Source organism: Solanum dulcamara, chromosome 4 (assembly GCF_947179165.1).
Source record: "Solanum dulcamara chromosome 4, daSolDulc1.2, whole genome shotgun sequence".
In the NCBI taxonomy this organism is placed as follows: domain Eukaryota; kingdom Viridiplantae; phylum Streptophyta; class Magnoliopsida; order Solanales; family Solanaceae; genus Solanum; species Solanum dulcamara.
The window spans coordinates 20,630,284-20,653,782 of record NC_077240.1 but is presented as its reverse complement, the minus strand read 5'-3'; the positions used below and the strand labels follow the sequence as shown (position 1 = coordinate 20,653,782).

The window sequence follows — 23,499 nt, the reverse complement described above, 5'->3', positions numbered from 1 at the left end:
ACATAAACATCTATGACCACTCAAATGGAAAACACACAAACACAATATTGATATGCTAAGTTGCTAACTTGCCAGAATATTGACAAAGCCGTTCATAGACTTATGTCAGTTACTTTACCAGATTTAGTTCTGTCATTTTATTTTTTTCTGCCTGACCTGCTTTCTGGCTAGCTTCTTTATCGCAAGTGTAACCCTAATCTAGCTAGGGTTACATCTCGCTAAACCCTAAACCCTGAATAACCAATTAGTTGTAGCAGCACTTGCGACTGAAAAAGTAGCCCCGGAAAACATTCAAAAGAAGAGATCTAAGGCCGACTCCGGAAAGGGATTGATGTCATTTTTCTATGTGCTTTCACACAGGAAGGATCCATATAAGCCAATTATCCAACCATTGGCTTACAAGGTCAATATAACCTCACCATTGAATTCTACAGTAATGTGGAGGCATCCACATGCATACTACAGCAACAACATACCCAACGTAATCCAACAAATGGAGTCTGGAGAGGCTGGTGTGTACGCAGCCTTACCCTACCTGGTGAAAGGTAGAACATTCTGTTTCAAAAGTAAGAAAACCAAAAAGACTAATTGTAACCTAAAAACTCCACAAATTCTAGCATGCATTATGTCCCTTTGTTATTGGTAATGATTGTGCTTACAAAAATAACTGGAAAAATGTAAGTCAGATGAGTTTGAAATTAAACAGCAAGATATCCAAATAAACTAAGATCAAAATTGATGGGAACATCATCATCAGTGGTTCAGAGAGATAGACTCGAGTATAAGCCACTAGATAAACCACAAAAAACAAAAAGCAGTACCGATAAAAATGAGGCATACATCAGACATGAAACTACTGGAATTGATAAAGTTTTTGTTTTGAAGTAAGAAAATTTCAATATGCTGTCGATCAAAAGTATCTCGGTGCTAAATAAACCATCCTCCTAGTCCTCTTTTTCCACTGCCTCTTTCTTTGCTAAATAAACCATTCTCCTAGTCCTTCTTTTCCACTGCCTCTTTCTTTGGCTTTTTAACCGTTGCCTGTGAGTACAAGAAAGTTCCAAATATGGCAATTGCAGAGCCAAGTGCATTTAGAGGCCTAACTGGATTCCTGAATACTAACACAGTGGCGACAATCACTACCACTCTCTTCATAGTATTACCCACTGAAAACGTCAGGGGACTAATATCATCCAGAGCTTGGTAAGAAGATTGGTTATAGAGATGATAGAAAATCCCAGATATGAGAACCCATAAATAAAATGTGTTAGGATTTCCTATAGTTCCAAGAGCTTTGTGATACCCTGCCACCCATTGAGAACCTTCCACAAACACCGCCACTGGAAACAGATATATCAATGAGATTATGGTTATCCAACCATACAGGTTCAAGCCATCCACTTCCTTAAAATTCTGTAAGCTCCTTTTCGAAAATATATTGCGAAGAACAAACCCAACATTACTGATCATAGCTCCCGACAAGCCCCCCAAATTGAAGGACACTTCAGTGACAGCAGCCAGAGAGCAACCAAACACAATGGGAAGAATTGAAAGCCAAACAGTCAGAGGATATGTATCACCAAGGAATGATGAAAACACAACAGAGAACACAGGTTCTGCAGACTTAATAACATGGGTGAAAGAAACAGCAACCTTTGAAAATGAAACACAAGCTGAAATATGGCCTATTGTGTGAAACAAAGCAGGTCCAAGAAGGGCAATGATGAATGATTTGTTGATTTTTGGGCAAGGTTGTAGCTTAAAAGACCACAAAATTAACATCCAAACAGAACCACAGAATAGCTGGAAAGAAGCAAGAAGCCATGGATAGGGAAAGATGTTCAATACCTTCTTGTTATATATGTTAAACACAATGTTCTGAAAGTACCACAGACCAAAAATGAGAGCCAGTTTCATATTCACTTTTGGCTTTGAAACTTCAATCTCCCCATCTGGGCTTACTTCTTCTGGGGTTCCAGAGGCTGCTTCAAGGATCTGAGTTGTATTTCTTGAAGAAAATCCAGATGGGTGTCTCAAGATTTTGGAAAAATCCAATCTTGGACGAGAGATCTCAGAATCTTGATTTGCAGAACACCTAAAAGGGTGTCCATTTTGAATCAAGGGTTTGGTTAATGAGAAAGTTCTCAACTTTTGGTTTCTACTGCCAAGATTTGGATGAAAAGGTGAAGGGCTGACAGGATACTTAGGACGGGATTTGGAGAGAGTGACATTAGTGGATGGGAGAACATTTAAAGTGAGCATCTTTGAATGTTAGAACACACAAGATTCTGGAACACAAAAAAGCAGAAACTTTAAAGCAAATAAAGATATGGGGACAAGATATTTAAGCAACAAGATACAAAGAAATCTCACAAGTTCACCCGGTGGCAGCCACCTACCCACAACCTCGGGACACTGACTGTGACTGATTGTGTTTCAACAAACAGATTCACAGTTTATTCCACTCTATGTTTGCCCTTGTGATTTTCCGCAAAGTTGAAGGACCAAAAAAAAAACCTTTTAAAATGAAATTACGATCGACATTCGATCTGAAATCACGATTTTAAAATTTTTAAAAACTCAATTTGGAATTTTAAGTCGTTATTTTAAAAACTTTCAAATGAAAATTCCACTCATACATTTATATTTTGTAAAAAATTTAAGACTTATTATTTTAAATTTTACCATAAAAAGACTCATATTTGATGTGAAAAGATTGTTTGTACCATGTGAAAAGATTATATTAAAAAATAAATAGTTACTACTATTGTAGATTAATGAATCTTTATAAGATTATGCATATTTGAAAGTTTGTAATTGCAAATTTTTATTTATAAAAGGAACATGAAAATATATGATTTATCAATGCGGCGTCTTAGGATATTTCGATATCTTGTTGATTAATTATGGTTTGCTCATTTGGTATAATTGTATAAGAATGGGAATTTTTTTGATGTTTTCACAACATGTGGGTTTTTATATTTATGAAAAAAAATATAACTAAGAAAATTCGAATTGCATATCCAAACAAAACTTCAACTTCAAATTAATTTGATTTCAAAATATAATTTCATATCGTATGAAAGTAGAAATCACAACTAATTTTGTACAATTATACAAGTGAAGATAAAATTATAAATAGAATTTGTCCTCGTATAAAGTGGATACACACTATAATGGACGAATTGATATATGACATGCAACGACTGAAGATTGGACAGGTTCAATTCAACAAGGGCAACAAGTATAACAGAGATGCTATTATTCACTGAAAACTTCAGAATAAACAAGCGTTATCAACAACGGTTATCAAAAAATCTAAAATATGTCTCAATAAAATCACATGCCTAATGACTCTTCCAAAAAAATTAATGGTCATCGTGAGGGGCGTACAACGCAAAAAACGTTATTAAGGATTAGGTTATAAATTCTTCCTTACTCATCATCTGTAAGTTGTAAGATGTCTAAGTTTTATCATAATTATTTTATTACATTTGTGACTCTAACTCGATCATTAAAGTTTCTTTTCGACACATTGTCTAATAATAAGAAATAGAGCTTAGACCATGAGGTGAGAGTTGAATTGGCCGCGAGATTGAGACTTTTAGATGGACTTATATTAAACAGTTTATAAGTTGAAATTTTTTTATAAGTTAAAAAAAATAAGTAGGTATAGTCCAACTTATTTTTTTGACTTATAAGTTTATCCAAACAAACTCAATTATTTATTGAGACTTATTTTAAGCACAAAATGATTTTAAGTTGATTAGTCAAACACTTAATAAAACTGAAAACAGCTTATAAGCTGCGTATAAGTCAATCCAAAAGGGCTCTTAGAACCTGATTTGATAAACTTTTTTAAGTTTTTTTTTTAAAGTTGAAAATCTCTGTTTTTTATTTTCAATTTTTTTAAAGTTATTTTGTCTTAAAATGAATATTCAAAAGCATTTTGTTCATTTACCTAAATATAAAAAAGAGCTTAAAAGTTATTTTAACTTAAAAAGTATTTAAAATAAGTCTATCTAAACATGCTCCTAATAGCTAAAAACTACTATTTTTTGGTTTCCCACCCATTGTTCGGAGCCCTTGGAGTCTCAACTAAATTTGGATCGCACACTGCATGTCCTATTCAGGATTGTCGCTCCAACAAAAAAAAAATTCATACCCAAAGCTCAAATCCAAAATCTCTAATTAAAAATAAAACAATCTCACTATTGCACCATATCATAGCTAAAAGCTACTTGATCATAAAAATGAGAGACAATTCAATAAGATTATGATCTTTCTACTTTTTTATTCATTACTTTACAATAGGTTGTCCTACCTACTGTCTTGATTATATTTATGAGCAAGTCTTATAGCATCAAGAAGTCATTATAATTTTCTTGCCCTTGATTCCTGAACAAAAATTTAATTACTATTCTAAATCACTGAGTTAGAGGGTAAACAACGTTGGTGTCCATTTTAGTTTGTTCATATCTTTGAATATTACATCAAATACTTATCATGGCAAAAACTTATATATATATATATATGTACATTGTATCTTAATACCAAATTAATACATGCCTGTCATGTATTTGAATATAGAGTTATTTTACTTCATGATTAATTAACATGTGTTTTTACTTCATTAAATCACTTAATCATGATAAATTATATTAATATTAATCTATACTATATTAAAAACATGAAGACCCTTAAAATGTTATTTGAACTTTTCGCTTTAGACAAAATCGTCTTTTCACTATTTTCCTTCAATTATTATACCATTATTTTAATGATATTAAATATAGACTATAATAAGGATAATAAAAATTAAATGGAGAAAATTTTCTTATTATGATTAAATTTATATACGGAGAATCTTTTTTCAATTAAAATAGACTTGATTCAAAAAAATAATCAAAAATCTTTTAAAATAATAGGCAAAACAAGGTGATTCAACTGAACCTTGATTCCTTTTAAGGTGTAGATTAAGGCAAAAAATTTCATATTTGAATTATAATGTAAGAAGTCCTAAAATTAAGAATATTATAATCAATTAACTTTTCTTGTATAAATTGAAGTACTAATTTAGGACCAAATATTATAAGAACTAAATTTAACGCTAAAATACTTTAAAAAAAATTGAATTTCAAGATTTAATATTTTACCTAAAGTTATTAAAGGAGATTATTGAAAACTTACCAATTTCTTCTTCGTTTTTTAGTGTAAAAGTATTTCATTATTGCAGAGTCCAAGTCAAAATATAAATGGTTGTCTCCCTCATAATACGAATTCATTCGAAACAATGACTGTGTCCAAGTGAAATTAAAAGTCTTCCACTTTTAGATACCAGTACTATCTATTGTACCTTCTAAGCAGATTAATTTATATAGATACTCTTACGACATCTCAATATAAAATTGAGAAGCCGTTACTTTTATCCGTTATGGAGGTACTAAGGTCACACTTATTTTCATTAACATTAATCCGTCTAAATTAGAATGAACATCGATTTTAATCTGAATACACATTTAAATACTAAGATATTGCATTAAGATTTGAATACATATCTGAATATATAAAATTTATCTTTATTTAAATTAATTGAATTTTAGATAATTGGGTTCGATGGCTTTTTAGGGGTGAATTCGGGTTTGGGTTGGGTTGGTTAGTTTTAGTCAATTAAATTTTTCGACGAATCACATAGGGCCACGTATTAAATGAAAATGCTAATTAAGTGGACTAATTAGTCCGTTTGTGAAAAGGGTATAATAGGGCCGTAAAGGTTAACCCTAAGGGCATTTTGTGGCCAAAAGGTAAACGAAGGGTATTTTTGTACCAATTTCAATATTTTAAGGATATTTAAGGCCCTTCTCCGATTCTTAAATAGACATCTTAATGATATCCAGACTTTGATATAAATCTTAATTATTTAGAGCTACTTGATTCAATAAGTTATTGTAAAATAAACACACTTAATGATTAAGATCTGAATGATTAACATCTACATCTTAAAAACAAACCGACTTAATGGCTGAGAAATGATTAAAATTACTTCACCATATTTCTTTCTGTTATTATTAATTTGTTACGTGTTATATTATTATGTTCATAAATAATGTAGTTCATATTTTTTACCTTATTATTTAGAGTGTGTTTTCTTCAATTACAACTTTCATGTTGTTATCTTTTGTTTGCCCATATATCCTCTCTGTTATTGTTATGTTGTTACAAGTAATAATGTTATATTATTATACTCATATATTATGTAGTTCATTTTTTCTTAATTTTATTGTTTATAATATATTTTCGTGTATCAATATCAATATAATTTTAACTTTTGATATCAATGACAAAAATTTGATCACTACTTTTAACTATACTCCTTAATTGATAGTGTAATGACATGTTTCTCTTTAAAAACACTTTTAACTTTCAATTTTTTTTACGTTATTTTTTCAAAAGGATTGTACTTAATAATCTAACGTACATACAATATTTTTTTTATATACATTTATTATTAATTAAAACGATACACATGTGCAAAGTACGTACACTTAACTAGTTTAATATAAACACTCGAAGAACTAAGTTTTTTACCTATTACATAAGATAACTTATTTCACTATTTTTAAAATGATAGGATACAATAATTTTAAAAATTAAATAATAAAAATAATAGGATAAAATAATTTTAAAAATTAAATAATTCTTATCCATTATCAAAAATAAAATAAAATAATCTCATAGAATATATCAAAATTATTATTCTTATCCGAACACAATTTCAATTTTAACACGCTTTATTTCTTTTAAACTCCTTCATTTTCTCACATCTTTTTCGAACACAGTTGAAACTTCACCAAATTCATACTCTCTCTCTCGTCTTTGTGTTTCGCCAGTAAATTCTGAAGCCCACGATCGAAACTGGGAATGGCAGCGAAGCAAATGGAAGAAATACAGAAGAAATTGGCTACATTGAATTACCCAAGAGCTAATGCTCCTGCACAGTCCCTTCTCTTTGCCGGCATGGAACGATACGCTCTTCTTGAATGGCTTTTCTTCAAGTACAACCCCTTGTAATCCCTTTCCTCATAAGAAACAAGTATTAGCTATAAATGGGTCATCTTTATTTCTCTTAATTTCTACTTTTTTGGTCTGAGTTCACAGGTTATTAGGGGACAAATCACCATTTTCTCAACAAAATCTACAAGGGGATGCCGTGGATCGCGATGAGGAGACTTCTCGCATTCAGTGTATAGTTTTTTTTCCCCTTTCAAATACCCTTTTTTGATTGATGTTGGAAATTGGTGAAGAATTAGATTCTGGTGCATTTATTTGGCAATGCAGTGCATCTTGCTTGATTGTTCTTACTGAAGTGTTGATCTTAGTATGGGTATATCCGTTAGATAATTTTGTTAACATCAAGTGGGTTTTATGTTTTTAATTATCAGTAAAGAGCTTTGATTTGGTTCCCTTATGAAAGTGCTGATTGAAATATTTCATTAGAATAATCAGGATGTCCTTGAGAATGTTTGTTTTAGGTTAGATCTGGAGAAATTGTTGTGTAAATGTTGCTTCTTATGTCTGTTTTGATCAGGTACATTTGTGTATTTTTGGCAGATTTAGCAGAGATTGCAAAGTTTCTAGGCATTACTACTACTGTTGATCCAGAAGCAATCCAAGTGCGTCTTATTGCCTTTTTTCCTTTTAGATGCATAGTATACTCCATTTTATGTAATGTGCCACTGGTAGATGTATTTGGATATTTGGTATCTTATAAATGGAATTGTTAGAATAGGAATATGTATATACAATCCTACTTAGAATAGGAATAGGAATTTGAATAGTAATAAGAATAGAAATAGTATATAGTATCCTAGTTGGTAAAAAATTATACTGTAGTGTCTATAAATAGGGTCTCTGTATAATAATATAGATACACAATTCAATAATATTTTTCTTTTGTATTTCTCACATGGTATTAGAGCCTCTATGATCTTGGTAAAGAATTAAAGAGCTTCTGCTGCCGGCGGGCGGCTATTACTCATATATGTCGCCTGTCTGGTCAATGATTATGTTAGCAAAAGTCTGAGTCACCGTATATCTTTTCGGTGACTATTTTCTCATATCTAATTTGCGTAGCACCTTGCATCTTTTCAGTAACTACTTTTTTTCATATTTAATTTATGTAGCACCATGCCATATTTTCGGTGACTACTTTTTCATATCCAATTTGTGTAGTACCATGCCTCTTTCCGATGACTACTTTCATATTTGTGTAGGGTCGTGCCATCATTCCGACCTTACCCATATCATTTCTACTTACCCATATCATTTCTACTGGTTGTGACCACTTTTAACCATCAAAACTAAAACTCCGACGCATGAGTATGTTCTGATTATTTTTTCTGTGACTTTCTTGTTTAATGTCGACTCGTCTATTGATTCCAAGGCGATCCATATATTTTATACCATATTTTATACCATATTTTGAGCACTTTCCAGCAATCGCTACATTGTGAAGGAGTCTAGATGGAGCACCCACCTAGTTTTGTTGCTCGGGGGAGCCTGGTAGCCTTGTATGTTAATTGTGTAAGTCACTCTATGGTCTGAAACAGTCTTCTTAAACTTGGTTTGGAAAGTTTAACACTGCAATTTAGGAATTTATCGCTCTATATATTATCGACATTATGCATCAAATCCAGTATTTCATGCAAAGACCAAACACATTGAGATTGATTGGCATTATGCATCAAATCTAGTATTTCATGAGAAGACTGAGCGCATTGAAATTGACTGTCAATTTTGTGAAGTCGAGTGATCGACTTGCAGATCTCTCACCAAGCTCCTCATTGGTCCTCGTATTGATTACATTTGTAACAAGCTAGGTACATATGACTTGTATGCACTAGCTTGAGGGGGAGTGTTAGAATATGAATAGGTATATACAATCCTACTTAGAATAGGAATAGGAATATGAATAGTAATAAGAATCGAAATAGTAAATAGTAAATAGTATCCTAGTTGGTAAAGAATTGTAGTGTAGTGTCTATAAATAGGGTCTCTGTGTAATAATGTAGATACACAATTCAATCATATTTTTCTCCTATATTTCTCACAGAAATGTTGAATCATATTTAGTCCTTTTTCTCGTCAAAATTTGGTCAAGCACCTTTCAATCTTCCGCAGTTTTAGCATTTGGTTATCAAGCCTGGTTGAGAAATATTCCGCTGACCCCTATTGATCATAGGCCATACTGTATTGGATATTAAAAGAATTTTGTGATCTGAATCTCTTAGCTTGTGGAGTAATGACATGAAATATCACATAAACTACTAACTGGATCTACTCAAACAGTGAGATGAATATGACATTGATCCATTTCTTGAAAGTGTATTACTTTACTTACCTTGCTTAAGTATAAGTACTACCCCTTTGACTCTTCATCTCAGATTCCACTTTTAATTGCTAGGATTGTATTGCTTTTTTTAATAAACTAAAGCACATGCAACAAAATTAAAGGTAATGTTTGAAAAAGAAAGTTGTAGTTTTCTAATTAGGTGAGGAAGATAATTTCTGATGGACAAATCCTTAGGATTGCCAATCATGTCTGGTTAAATGTTTCTGATTCCTGGAATTTGCTTATGGCTGGGCTATGATTCTTATTTAACAACCTATATGTGGATGCAGGTAAGATTTTTTTTTTCTGGATCCTCCTTATAAAATGAAAAATTTGGAGTTTTTCTGATCTAGCTAACTCTTGCTGGGCAGAGTTACTTGGCATTCATGATGGTAGGAGGTAGCAGGTACTTGGTGGAATAGTTAAGGACATGTACTGGCCTGGCACCACTCTTGTCAAAAAGATAATGAACGATTTGGATTTCTCACCATAGCACATTATTATCGTTAGTGTAGTGTTCAACCTTTCTATATGCTTCTGATGATAACTTAGATTTTGGTGGTTAAAAACTTAAGACTGCTGTCTCAGCTCAATATAGCATTTCATATGGTCTCAATGGTTCAAAACTAGGATTCTTTTGTCCTTAATTTGTTCATGGAGAACTGATAGGAGTAGCACTACTATTAAATACAGTATGGATCATTTTAAGGTACAGTTTGCTGTTATCTCAGGAAGTACCGGGGTTATTGTATTTCTTTTGGCTCTGGTGATACTTACACTTATAAGATTTTGTCTATTTTAATATCAGCATAGATTATAGAACCTTGAGACATCTACTGGCATAGAATATATGCTATTAGTCATTGTTATGTGTGATATTTCTTTCATTGATTGAGAGAAGAGCACGCGATATGGATCAAGTGAAGTGCATTAAGGACGAGCATGGAAAAGTATTGGTAGAGGAGACTCTCATTAAACAGAGATGACAGTCATACTTCCATAAACTCTTGAATGCCGTAGGGGACAAAGACTGTGTGTTGGGAGATTTGGAATATACAGGGAGGCGTCACAATTTTGGGTATTGTAGGAGTATTAAGGTCGAAGAGGTTAAGGGTGCTGTTCGTAGGATGCGTTGGGGAAGAGCAACCGGACCTGACGAGATTCCCGGGGAATTTTGGAAGAGTACAAGCTCGGTAGGTTTGGAGTGGCTGACTAGGTTATTTAACGTCATCTTTAAAACGGCAACGATGCCCGAAGAATGGAGGTTAAGCGTAATGATCCCTTTATACAAAAACAAAGGGGATATCCAGAGTTGCAACAACTATAGAGGTATCAAGCTACTAAGCCACACTATGAAAGTGTGGGAAAGAGTGGTGGAGATGAGGGTGAGGAGAGGCGTGTCTATTTCAGAGAACCAGTTCGGATTTATGCCGGAACGCTCAATTACAGAAGCCATCCATCTTATGAGGAGACTGGTGGAGCAGTATAGGGAGAGGAAGAGGGACTTGCATATGGTATTCATCAATCTAGAAAAGGCCTACGATAAAGTTCCAAGAGAGATACTATGGAGATGTTTGGAGGCTAAAAATGTACCTGTGACATACAGTAGGGTGATCAAGGACATGTATGAGGGAGCCAAAACCAGGGCAAGGACATGTATGAGGGAGCCAAAAACCAGGGCAAGGACAGTAGGAGGGGACTCAGAGCACTTCCCAGTTGTGATGGGGTTGCATCAAGGATCAACTCTTAGTCCATTTTTATTTGCCTTGGTGATGGATGGATTGACGCGACAAATTCAAGGTGGGGTGCCATGGTGTATGCTTTTCGCGGATGACATAGTCCTGATCGATGAGACTCGTAGCAGAGTTAACGCTAAGCTGGAGGATTGGAGACATACCTTAGAGTTTAAAGGGTTTAAGCTGAGTAGGACCAAGACTGAGTACTTAGAGTGCAAGTTCAGTGAAACACCTCAGGAGGTTGGCGTGGAAGTTAGGCTTGGTGCCCAAGCCATCCAAAAGAGAAGTAGTTTCAAGTATCTTGGGTCTATCATGCAAGGCAGCAGGGAGATTGGCGATGATGTCACACATCGTATTGGGGCAGAGTGGATGAAATGAAGGCTCGCTTCTGGAGTGCTATGCGACAAAAAGGTGTCACCACAACTTAAGGGAAAATTCTACAAAGTGGTGGTTAGACCGGCTCTGTTGTATGGGGCAGAGTATTGGCCAGTTAAGATCTCTCATATTCAAAAGATGAAAGTTGTCGAGATGAGAATGTTGAGATGGATGTGTGGCCACACCAGGAGCGACAGGATTAGAAATGAGGCTATTCGAAACAAGATGGGAGTGGCCTCGGTGGAAGACAAGATGCGGGAAATGCGACTGAGATGGTTTGGACATGTGAAGAGGAGAAACACAGATGCCCCAGGATCTTAACCTAAGTACTATTTGCCCCTTCATTACCCCTCATTGCCTAGTTATATTCATATCCCTCTAAATAACATGGGACACTCTCTTCAAAATCATAATCCTAGATTAGATCTATCATCTCATGACTACTCCTCCCTTCCGTTCAACACTTATAGTAGGTTTTTTACTAATACAAAGACACCTCAACATTAAACTCCTCTTATGGTTCGAGTGTACTCTAACTCATCTTAACTAACAACTCTTCTATATCTCCTGTCATGAAAGCTAGACGATACTTACTACATCTTTAATCAAAGTCAAAAGGGAAAACTTCTAACCCCATTGCTTACCATATAGGTACCTAACTCTAGTTACATGCCTCAATCAACCACCGTTCTCACTATTCGGTTTATACTTCTCTAACTCCATCTTTTTAGCCCTAGGATCATTCTACGAATCATAGCTTACCATGCCTCAAATCACATTCCATCGGATGGTGACACTAATCATTTAGAGACATAGCGTTCCTCTTGAGGATAACATCTGAAGTAAGGTTTTTTTTAAAAGAGTATGGAAATACATCTTGTTCTGGCTCAACGCACGATTCATGTGAATGAGGGTGCATTCTTTCAAATCAATAGACTTGTGCACACTAATCGGCTCCTCTCAATCCTGGTGCAGTGCCTTTAACCTCTGAATACTTTATCTGAAAGTAACTCATCAATAAGGATCTGAGCTTTACTGTTCCAACCACCTTGAGTATGAGCGATAGTTGAATGGATTTGAACAACACACGAATCAGAAGGGAACTTTTATAGAGTTGAACTCTATCGCACGAACACAAAATATGAAAGAAGTGGAACAATTCCTAATGTCCTATAGCCTTCTGATTATAAGTGTGGTGCACAACACACCCATAAGAAGGACTCTACTAGACACGGTTTCATAGACTCCCTAGGACTCTTGAATACCGTGCTCTGATACCAAGTTTGTCATGCCTCGGGAGGGTACCCTAGGCGTGGCCGCCACTCGAAGACCATTGCTGGCTCCAAGCGAACCACTTGTCCAATCACACATTCAATCACTCAGCGGAAGACTCAAAATGACTTTAAAAGACATTCAAATGGGCTAACCGAATCAATATTTTGAGAAGAATATTCTATGTAAAACAAATCTCAAATCAACTTCGTATCATAAGGATAGTTTTGAAACCCAAAACATCTACTCGACACTATCATCTATTTGTCTATGAACATAGCCTCCAGATGGTGCCAATGACAAGTTCTTGGCTACCCAAAAGAAATTACTAAAATCAAGATGAAATAAATATGATCCCTTCGAACAACAAGGAGGTCTCACCACCTTCAGGAAAGAAGTAAATCTTCAACAGACTAGGACCTGCATCTACATCATGAAACGATACAAGCCAAAAGGCGTCAGTACGTGGAATGTACGGGTATGTAAAATGGTAGGAAGGAGGAACAATCAACAACACTTACCTCAATCTCATCAATCAACTCAAAGGACTCAACTCAAGGATAGGCAAATTTATAATATAGTGAAACTTTTCAAATTCGACTCAATCACTCACAATCTCAATCAAACAATCCTATCAGGCAAGATCATATCCTAATTGGGAGTTTCTCTAACCGACAACCATCACCTATAAGCCGGTGATGTACAACGAAGCGGTGTCATTGCCACACCCGTCTAATACTTTGCCAGGGTAAGGGACGAATCACTATCATTGGATCCACAATCTATCAAAGTCCATCGTTTTGGGACTTAAGGGGTTTAACCCTCCATCCTACGCTGGCTACGTAGTTCATGGGATTCGAGAAGTGACTATACACTTACCCAATTCGGTGCTCAATACTTCTCCCAAGACTCAATGCTCATAAGACAATCAATTCCAATCAAATCAATCAATAAGTCTCATATGAACTCTTATCAATTCAGAGTTCTATCCAATCAATCCTTTTAACCAATCAATTATACAATCATTCTCAATCATTTATTTAAGAGTAGTTTTTGAAATTCATTTATGACAACATTTAGTTGAGACCATTCATTACAGTTCAATTATGAAGATATAAAGGACTATCAAATTTCATCAAGACTATCATTATGCTCACATCCCAATCACAATCATGCACTCACAAGTTCAAGGCTCCAGACTCAATCCTTAGACTTATACATTCAATATTAGTCAAAATATTATGAGGGTTCATAAAGTAAATAGTTTTAAATCATTTATTCAAGAAGAAAGTTCGTAGAAAACATCAATTACGCAATACCATGTAAAAATATGTTAACTTTACTGAAATTCGCAAGAAACACTATCATGAAGACTCAATTCATTCACAAATCAACCTATCACAATCATGGGTCACATGGAAGAACAAAGTCCATGCTTTAGTTTAGCCTTACATACCTGGGAATGAAGACAAGACAATCAATCTGGCAAGAATTTTCTTGAATCTTTTGAACCCTAGCCTCTTCTCCACTCCTTAGCCCAGAAAACGACCTATATCAGCCATAGGTTAAGTATAGGAGGGGTGGGGAAAAAATTGGAATGCCTCTCCTTAAAATTAAAAACGGGGAGAAAAATTGGCTTGTGGGGGACCAAGTGCGCAACACAGACTTTTTCCCTCATAGTGCATATTAATTTTGAAATTTTCCTGATCAAATTCTAACCCCGTAGAAAATAACCAGAATGAGATTAAGTGTAAGTCCGCGTCAGGTTCGCGACGCGGACGTTTCGTGCACTCCTCTGCTTTCCTTCATTTCACTCCGAAAATTTATCTTTCGATCTGGTTGGCCTAAAATTCAACCAGGACCATTTTCCTACACAATTTCCCCCCTGATCGATATTCCGGCCTCGGATTAACCAAAAAAGTTAAGGAAGATTCGTTATGCGAGCTTCTTTAGTCTAGGGGTATTTTGGTAATTTTATCGGGTATAACAGTTGTTTTCGATAGACCCTCGGTTCAAGTAAAATGTATCAAAAATCAAGCAAGTAAAACAAGTACAATATCGAAGAAGCCATACTGAAAACAATGAAGAAGTGAATAGCAGCAACAACAAATAATATATCACTGAAGCAAAAAAAAGAAATATTTAAATCGAAGAAGAAGATCGTAGGAGAGTAATAATAACAATATTGATAGGGGAAGTAGACAACACTCGACTACCTACTAGACTTTTACCCTTATCCTCGACTTATATATCTTCCTATCTAGGATAAATGGAGATGACTTGAGTATCAATCCTTACTTCCACATCTGCCGCGCAAGTTATGTCAATGAACTTGCATTCCAAGTATTCTATCTTAGTCTTGTTCAACCCGAACCCTTTAGACTCCAGGGTTTGTCTTCAAACCTCCAACCTATCATTAACTCCGCCACGTGTCTCGTTAATCAAAACTATATCATCTGCAAATAGCATACACCATGACACTTCTCCTTAGATATATAACGTCAGTTCATCCATTACCAACGCAAATAGATACGGGCTAATTTGGTTGCATACTTGAGAAATTCCAATATACTTTCACATAGAGCATGATGGAAGACCTTGCTATGCTAGTTATCATTTAAAATTTCCTTTTATTTTAGGTCTTACCCCGTACTCTCACTTTTCAAGTTTGCGTCATTTAGTTAATTGGTGAGGGAATGGAAGTCTTTATAGTATCATCGGTTATTGATGGGACATACCAGTGTTTACAAAGTGCACGCATGGTGTTAGAAATGCAAGTGAAGAGGTCATGATGTTATTTATTCAGTATAAGGGAGTAAGGGACAAGCAATTGGAGATGTAAAGTCAACTTTGTAAGGTGGGCTTTTAGGTTTGTATGGAGTTCGGTTGATGGGATATTCTGAGTTTAGAACACAAGGATACTCACACTCCTCTGATTCTCCGGACAATGATTGTATTCTGTAGCATCTTTGTACTGTTAGGCTTGGAATATTCTATTGCTTCCAATACTTTTGAGGTTTTTGATGATTTCTAAAACAAAGAAAATGTTTTGCTGATTCTGTTGCAGGGACGAGGTAGTTACGAAGATCGTATGGAAATGCTACGCCTTATTGTGGATCTCGTGGAGGCAAGTATGTATGCTGATAACCCTGAATGGAGGTTAGACGTTTGACTCCACCTTAATGTTTGTGGAGATTTTATTCTCTACATACATTGAAACACACATTTCATCTCAGTTTGATTATTAATTTATATTTGAAATATCTTAATCGTTTTTTCTCCTTGTAGTGTGGACGAGCAGGTAGCAAAGGATATTCAATTGATTGATGCCATAGCTGAAAAGCAGGCTCAAATTTTTTCAGAAGAATGCAAACTGTTTCCTGCAGATGTTCAAATCCAGTCTATCTATCCTTTGTAAGGAAGATTTCTTTTTCTCCATCAAATTGTACAATAAATTTATTTACTTATTGAATATGTTAGTTTCTTTTAAAGGTAACTGTTAAAGTCATAATGGGCTTTGAAAAAGAGAAAATAATTACCTGTATGAAAATTTGTATTCAATAGTAGCACCTAAAGTTAGAACCTTTTGAGATCGTTGCTGCTTCTGCACCTACAATTTAGTGGCGCCATACTTGTGGTCTTGGCTTTAAGTTCCATGCCAACTGTCCTTGAAAGTTCAACAAAAGGTCATGACCAACCAAAAGAGATTTTTCCACAAGTCTTTAGGTCTGGCACCTTTTTCTCTTTTATCTCATTGTAGGGAAGAAGACAGACAAGTTCTTCTGATGCTTTCTTAAGGAGAATCTTCTTTCTCTTTTCTTTTTTTACCCTTCACTTCCACTAAGCTGACAAATTATGGCATTTATGCTGTCAAAGATTCCTCAAAGGGCACATGACTGGGTAAACTAAGGGAAAGAGTGCTTTTGTTGCAGCTTGGCTTCGAAAGTTTCTAATGTAATTTGATTTTTCTAATTCTGGAAAGTTTTACCAGCTGATCGCAAATAAAGGTAAACTATCGCCTGTTATGTAGATGAAATCCATTCTCTGTATCTATGGTTGGATAAAATATACTCCCTCCGTTTCAAAAAGAATGACCTCCTTTCTTTTTAATCTGTTTCCTTTTTAATTTGTTCCAAAAAGAATGACCCCTTTCCTATTTTGGTAAAACTTTAATTTCAATTTTCCACGTGGCATGTTTAAGGCGACAAGATTAAAGGGTATTTTGGTACATTTGACATTACTTTAGTTTAGGACCACAAGATGGAAAAGTCTTCTTTGTTTTCTTAAACTTCGTGCCAAGTCAAACTAGGCCATTCTTTTTAAAACGGAGGGAGTAATAGCAAATAGAAATTGAAACTTGGAAAAAGGTATGGTAAAGAATTTCAGAATCTACCCAAGGGCAGGGGTTTTAAGTTGTGTACCTGTTGCTGATTAGCTGGTGAAAGTGTTCATTCCAGGTCTCAGTTGTATTTGGGTCCTTCAGGAAGACTTAGCATACTTGCTATTCCTGTGTGGAAGAACACTTTAGTCTAATCTTCTTCTATTGTAAAACCATCGTATCCAAAAGTACTGGTGCAATATTTGAATCAGAGGTCCAATTGGATGAAGCCCATCGACAAAACCACCTTGCCAAAACTAGTAGTGTGATATCAATTCCGAGGTCCATACGGATGAAACCTATTGTCTCTTCAATTCCTACATGTCGTGTTGGTTATCCTGGACCTTTACCAAGGTTAGGGTGAAGACCTAAGGCAAGTAGAAAAAATGAAGAGTAGAAAGAGGGGTTGGGGGCGTTGAATTCAATCAACCTAGCCACTTCTTGGGTGAAGGAAGAATGACCCCAAAGTAATTAGAATTTGAAAGGAAAAGAATAAAGAATAGAAAACAACATACCTAGTGAAATTCCACAAGTGGGGTCTGGGGAGGGTAAGATGTACGCAAACCTTACCACTACCTCATGGAGGTAGAGAGGTTGTTTCCGAAAGACCCTCGGCTCAAAAGTCACAGTTCCAAATACGAGAGAAAAACAATATATATAGCATAATGAAAATAAATAAATACATAAATAAAAATAAGAAATAAAAAATAAAATGCAATGCAATTTACAAGACAAGAACAATAACTATAGCAAAGTACTGCGATAATCAAAGGCAATAGCAACACAACTATAAAGGCACGCCTAGACCTACGACCACCCTAAACCGACACACGACAAGACACCATTCTATTTCTATTAGCCTTTTACCCTAATTCGCGACCTCCACTCTTTTCTATCTGAGGTCATGTCCTTGGTGATAGGGAGTAGCGCCATATCTTGTCTAATCACCTCTTTCCAATACTTTTTCGGTCTACCCCTACCCCTTCGCATAGTCCCCAAATCCAACTGCTCGTACCTCCTAACTGGGGCGTCGACACCCCTCCTCTGCACATGCCCAAACCATCTCAGTCTCGCTTCTCTCATCTTGTCGACCACGGATGCCACTCCCATCTTCTCCCGAATAACCTCATTCTTGATCTAATCACTCCTAGTGTGTCCACACATCTATCTTAGCATCCTCATCTCCGCAACATGCATCTTTTGAACATGAGAGTTCTTTACTGCCAACACTTCACTCTATATAACAACGCTAGTCTAACCACCATTCTGTAGAACTTACCTTTAAGTTTAGGTGGTACTTTCTTATCACACAGGACTCCAGAGGCTAGCCTCCATTTCAACCATGCTGCCCCAATGCGGTGCGTGACATCATCATCGATGTCCCCACTATTCTGGATAATGGATCCAAGATATTTAAAGCTTTCTGTCTTGGGGATAAGTTGGGTGGCAAACCTCACTTCCCCGCCCACTTCATCCATCGCAACACTAAATTTACACTCCAAGTATTCTGTTTTGGTCCTGTTCAATCTGAACCCTTTGGACTCCAGCATTTGTCTCCAAACCTCCAACCTATCATTAACTTCGTCCCGAGTCTCATCAATCAAAACTAAGTCGTCTGCAAATAGTATACACCATGGAACCTCCTCTTGAATAGACCGTGTCAGCTCATCCATCACCAAGGCAAAAAGAAAAGGGCTCAGCCCAGATCCGTGATGTAGTCCCACCTTAATAGGAAAATGGTCTGAGTCACCTCCTACCGTCCTAACCCGAGTCTTGGCTCCAGCATACATGTCCTTTATTGCCCTAATATACACCATTGGGACACCTTTAGCCTCTAGACACCTCCAGAGAACATCCCTCGAAACTTGGTCATAAGCCTTTTCAAGGTCAATGAACACCATATGGAGATCCCTTTTTCTTTCTCTAAATTTCTCCACTAGTCTCCGTATAAGATGTATTGCTTTAGTAGTCGACCGCCTCGGCATGAATCCGAACTGGTTCTCTGAGATTGACACTCCTCTCCTCACCCTCTTCTCCACCACTCTGAAAGAATACTGAAAATAAGGATTCCTTTGGAATCTTTGTTTTTGTTTGAGACTGCTTATCTTCATATACAGTCAAACCTCTTCATAACAGCGTTGTTTGTCTGAATATTTTTTGGCTGCTATAGCGAGATGTTGTTATAGAGAATATATAATATAACATAATATGAAGGTCGGTTATAGAGAAAACTAGGTTGTTATAGTGAAATGTTGTTAAAGAGAGGTCCTTCAATATTAACTGTGATGGTCCTGTTCCAGTTCTGGCTTGTTAGCAAGCAGTTATTTGGCGAGATATCATCCTTTTTGAAAACAAGGTTATATGTGCCTGCTTGCTTGAAGAAACATATGTCGTTTGCTTTATATACTTTCCAGATAGTAACTTTCTATTGACCTTATTGTAATCAAAGTTCACTTGCAGGCCAGACATATCTGATTTGGAGAAGCAACTTTCAGATCAATCAAATAGGCTTCTGAGTCTTCAGGAAATGGTTGATGATTTAGCATCAAAGGTTAATCCTCTCAGTACTCACTGCTTTGTTTCTCTTGTATTTAGTTTCAGCTAGTATTTATAAGCTTCAATTGGTTATTTTTTGTGTTCAACTGGAAGTCATGGTTAATTCTTCTCCTACAGCATCCATACAACCCAGATGAGGAATATGTAGATGTTGAAGCAAAACTACGGGGACATTTGGAATCCTTTTTAGACACTGCAAGGACCTTCAACACAATCTATACCAAGGTTTTGTTTTCTTCATTGTTCATCTATTAAGACTCCCGTTGTTATCTTCATTGATTGCATACTATAGAGGCTGGTATTTTATGCTGGAACCCCCATCAAGTCCTCCCTTTCTTACCCTTTGGCTCAGTATCTTTATATGTCCCTCCTAACTTTTTGTGTTTGTATATTCTCTTCTTAACATATTTGAGGTTATAACTGTAGGAAATACGTCCGTGGACCCACATGATGGAAGTACCACAACTGCATGGGTTTGGGCCTGCTGCCAATAGACTATTGGAAGCATATAAGATGCTCTGGAAGGTACTTTAATATGAATTATATGTTTGTTCAGGATAGGGATTCAGTGTATTATCAACAGCCTACTTTTGTTAAATTTTGGAAGATTTGAACCAGTTCTAAGGTGACCAAAGAGGTTCTACTAGTGTTGCATGCTTTGTAGATAAAACCTCCAACGCATGTAGGAGCATAGATGACACCGGTTGTCGTTTAGTTGACCATCCCTTTTACTAGTAAGAGATTATTTTAGCTTTGTTTGACATTATTGAGTGTGGTGGTTGTTTCAGTCTTGTTTATTGTCTTCTGATACTCTGATACCATCTTCAAGTGGGTATATATGAGTAATTCCTTTGTCTTGACATCTTTGACAGTTCCTGGGAAACTTGAAGAATCTTCGGGACTCGCATGCAGCTGTAGCTGTTGGTTCCTCCGAAACAGTGGCTGGCGAGCCATCTTCCGTGACAAGAATAATTTCCGAATGTGAAACTGCACTTACACTCTTGAATCGCGATCTTGCAATTCTTTCAGCTTCTATTGCCCGTGAGCGAGGTGAAGATATATCTTTGTAATTTATCATCGTGACCTAGAGTTGGAGCTAATTGAGATTACATTATTTGTTGTTCTTGTAAAATCACACCACATTGGTTGTTATATGTTCACTGGTCATGTGTCAAATGAGAAGTTCTCAATTAGGTTGTTGTGCACAAGTAACAAAGGCCTATGATATCAAGTAGTTTTTTTATTAGTTTGTGCACAAGTACCAAAGGTATATGACTTTTGTATCCAAACTGATGAATTAGCAAGGGTGTTGTATTCAATTTCTTTACAAGGTAGTTAAAAGTTAGTGAGCGTTGGGTATATTACCGTCTTGCCATGGAGGAAAATATTTTCTTTTCAACTTTTTAGTCCAAATTTTTGGAGAGTTTTTTTTGTAGGAAAACAAATTTCTGACATTGCACTCCTCCCCAACTTCCAAAACCCCCAAACTCCACAGGGCCCCCACACCCCTACCTCCAACCTCCACCCCTTTTAGTGTTTTGCTTAGATTACATATAAATATTTTTGAAACAATATTATTTTTGTTATTTAAATAAGGGATGATTTCAGAGAGCTCCCTCACGTTTTGCTTTGTAAAAACTAACCTTCCTTAGGATTTACGATATTATGCCTACTATCCTTATTCTAATTTTATGCCTTTCATTGCGTTTTGTTTTGTAACACTATTTCTTTATTTGATTTTGTTGTAAATAAAAGACGTTAACAATAGAATTAACATAAGAGAGAAAAACGTAATATTTTATAAACGATAAGGGAGGTTAGTGTTAAAAGCTAAACGGGTGGGAGGTCTCTGAAACTGTCGTTAAAAAAATAAAGAACCAAAAGTTAATTGTACAGTGAAATTGAAGTCAATTCAAAAGAATTGGACAATTTCAAATTATATTCAGACGCGGGTCAAATAAAGCTTTGCATATTAGACAAGAAAAGTATTAATTTATGCAGTGGAAGTAGAATTACAGATTGTATCATCATTATTTCTGGATTAATGTAATCTCCTCAATTTAATTAAAGTAAAATCATAATAACTCCAGTTTGAATAAATTTTCTACAAATATAAATCACATCACACACAGTTAATCTAACAAAGCAAAAGTGACTAAAACAATGGCAAATTGTATGACACATTATTCATTTTTCACCATCTTTGCTATTGTTTCTTCAATATTTGCATTCACAAAAGCTATGAACAATGGTTTCAGCATTGATCTCATTCATAGAGATTCACCCAATTCCCCCTTTTATGATCCTTCCTTAAGTTTTACGGAGCGAATGAGTAATTCATTTCATCGTTCTTTCAATCGTTCTATTAGTCTTTGTTCACGATCATCCTCTGCCGTTGTTGCTTCAAACAACGGCGAGTATCTCATGAAATACTCCATAGGTACGCCTCCAGTGCGTACCTTAGGGGTTGCTGATACTGGCAGCGACCTCACATGGACTCAATGTTTGCCCTGTAAAAATTGCTTCAAGCAACAATCTCGTTTCTTCAATCCGAAAAAATCATCGACTTATAAACCCTTACCTTGCCATTCCAAAATGTGTCACGCCAATTTTCCAACGTCCTGCAACATGACGAAGAAGACTTGCGGGTATCAAATCATGTACGGAGACCATTCCTACAGCATCGGTGATTTAGCAACAGAGACTATACGATTTGGATCATCGAGAAACAAACAAGTCAAGTTGAAGAAAACAGTTATCGGATGCGGGCACAATAATGCAGGTTCATTTAGTGGTGACAAAGAATCAGGGATTGTAGGGCTTGGAGGTGGGAAATTTTCGTTAATTTCTCAAATGGGTTCGTCAATTGGGGGAAAATTCTCGTACTGTTTAGCTCCATTATTTCAACACAAAACCTATATTCCTAAAAGCAAAATACATTTTGGTACTAACGGATTTGTATCAGGCGATGAAGTTGTTACAACACCTTTAGCTGTAAAATTTCCAGCAACATACTATTATCTCACACTGGAAGGTGTTAGTGTGGGTAAAAACCGATTAGATTTTCGAAATGTGTCTTTCTCTTTCGGAGAAGGTAACATTATTATTGATTCAGGGACAGTTTTAACTCTGTTTTCACCCGAAATATACGTAAAACTGGAAGGAATGGTTAAGAGTGCAATCAAGCTGCCCACTGTGGTGGATCCAACTGGTTCTCTAAGTTTGTGCTACAAATCTGTTTCCATCGATAAAATTCCGATCATCACAATGCATTTTATAGGTGCAGATGTGAGATTGGGTCCATGGAATACATTCGTGGAGACAAGTGATAGCTCAATTTGCTTTGCATTTGCTGGATCATATGGTGGTCAAATTTATGGGAATATTGCACAGATGAATTTCTTGGTTGGTTATGATTTAAATAGTAAGACAGTATCTTTCAAGGCTACTGATTGCTCCAAATAATCGAATTAAGTGTTTGTTTTACTAAATTATTCTAGTTAATGATATAAATCGATATTTTGAAAATTTAAATTTGACTATTTATACGTTTGAGAAATTGTTGCTTAATGATAAGACTAAACATGAAAATAAATAAGTAAAAGAGAAATTTATTGGAATTATGGAGTTTATATCATTTTATTGACCACTAAATTCATATTTATGGCTATGTATTAGATTGTGTTGCTTATATGCATTTTATATTGAACCATGTTTATATATTTAATTAACGTGCAATACAGAATTTTTCATGTGGAGGCCTCCAACTATATTCTTATTTTCATTTTCAT

At 35.6% G+C, this 23,499-nt stretch overlaps 3 protein-coding genes across 3 annotated transcripts; 2 read left to right on the top strand and 1 right to left on the bottom strand.

Annotated features, from left to right (window-relative positions):
• Positions 1-713: 713 nt before the first annotated feature.
• LOC129886862 (xylulose 5-phosphate/phosphate translocator, chloroplastic) lies at positions 714-2,504 on the bottom strand. Its single transcript, XM_055961742.1, has one exon. The coding sequence runs from the start codon at positions 2,260-2,262 to the stop codon at positions 994-996; it is 1,269 nt and encodes a 422-aa protein (XP_055817717.1). The 5' UTR covers positions 2,263-2,504; the 3' UTR covers positions 714-993.
• Positions 2,505-6,816: 4,312 nt separating this feature from the next.
• On the top strand, positions 6,817-21,067 carry LOC129886861 (AUGMIN subunit 7). Its single transcript, XM_055961740.1, has 9 exons — positions 6,817-7,055; positions 7,159-7,244; positions 7,612-7,673; positions 15,842-15,933; positions 16,063-16,188; positions 19,613-19,703; positions 19,826-19,933; positions 20,135-20,233; positions 20,581-21,067. Exons 1-9 carry the CDS (start codon positions 6,922-6,924, stop codon positions 20,776-20,778), a joined length of 996 nt encoding a protein of 331 aa, XP_055817715.1. The 5' UTR covers positions 6,817-6,921; the 3' UTR covers positions 20,779-21,067.
• Positions 20,862-23,173, top strand: LOC129884087 (aspartic proteinase CDR1-like). The gene is made up of 2 exons (XM_055958452.1): positions 20,862-20,916; positions 21,855-23,173. Exons 1-2 carry the CDS (start codon positions 20,862-20,864, stop codon positions 23,171-23,173), a joined length of 1,374 nt encoding a protein of 457 aa, XP_055814427.1.
• The last annotated feature ends 326 nt before the right edge of the window (positions 23,174-23,499 follow it).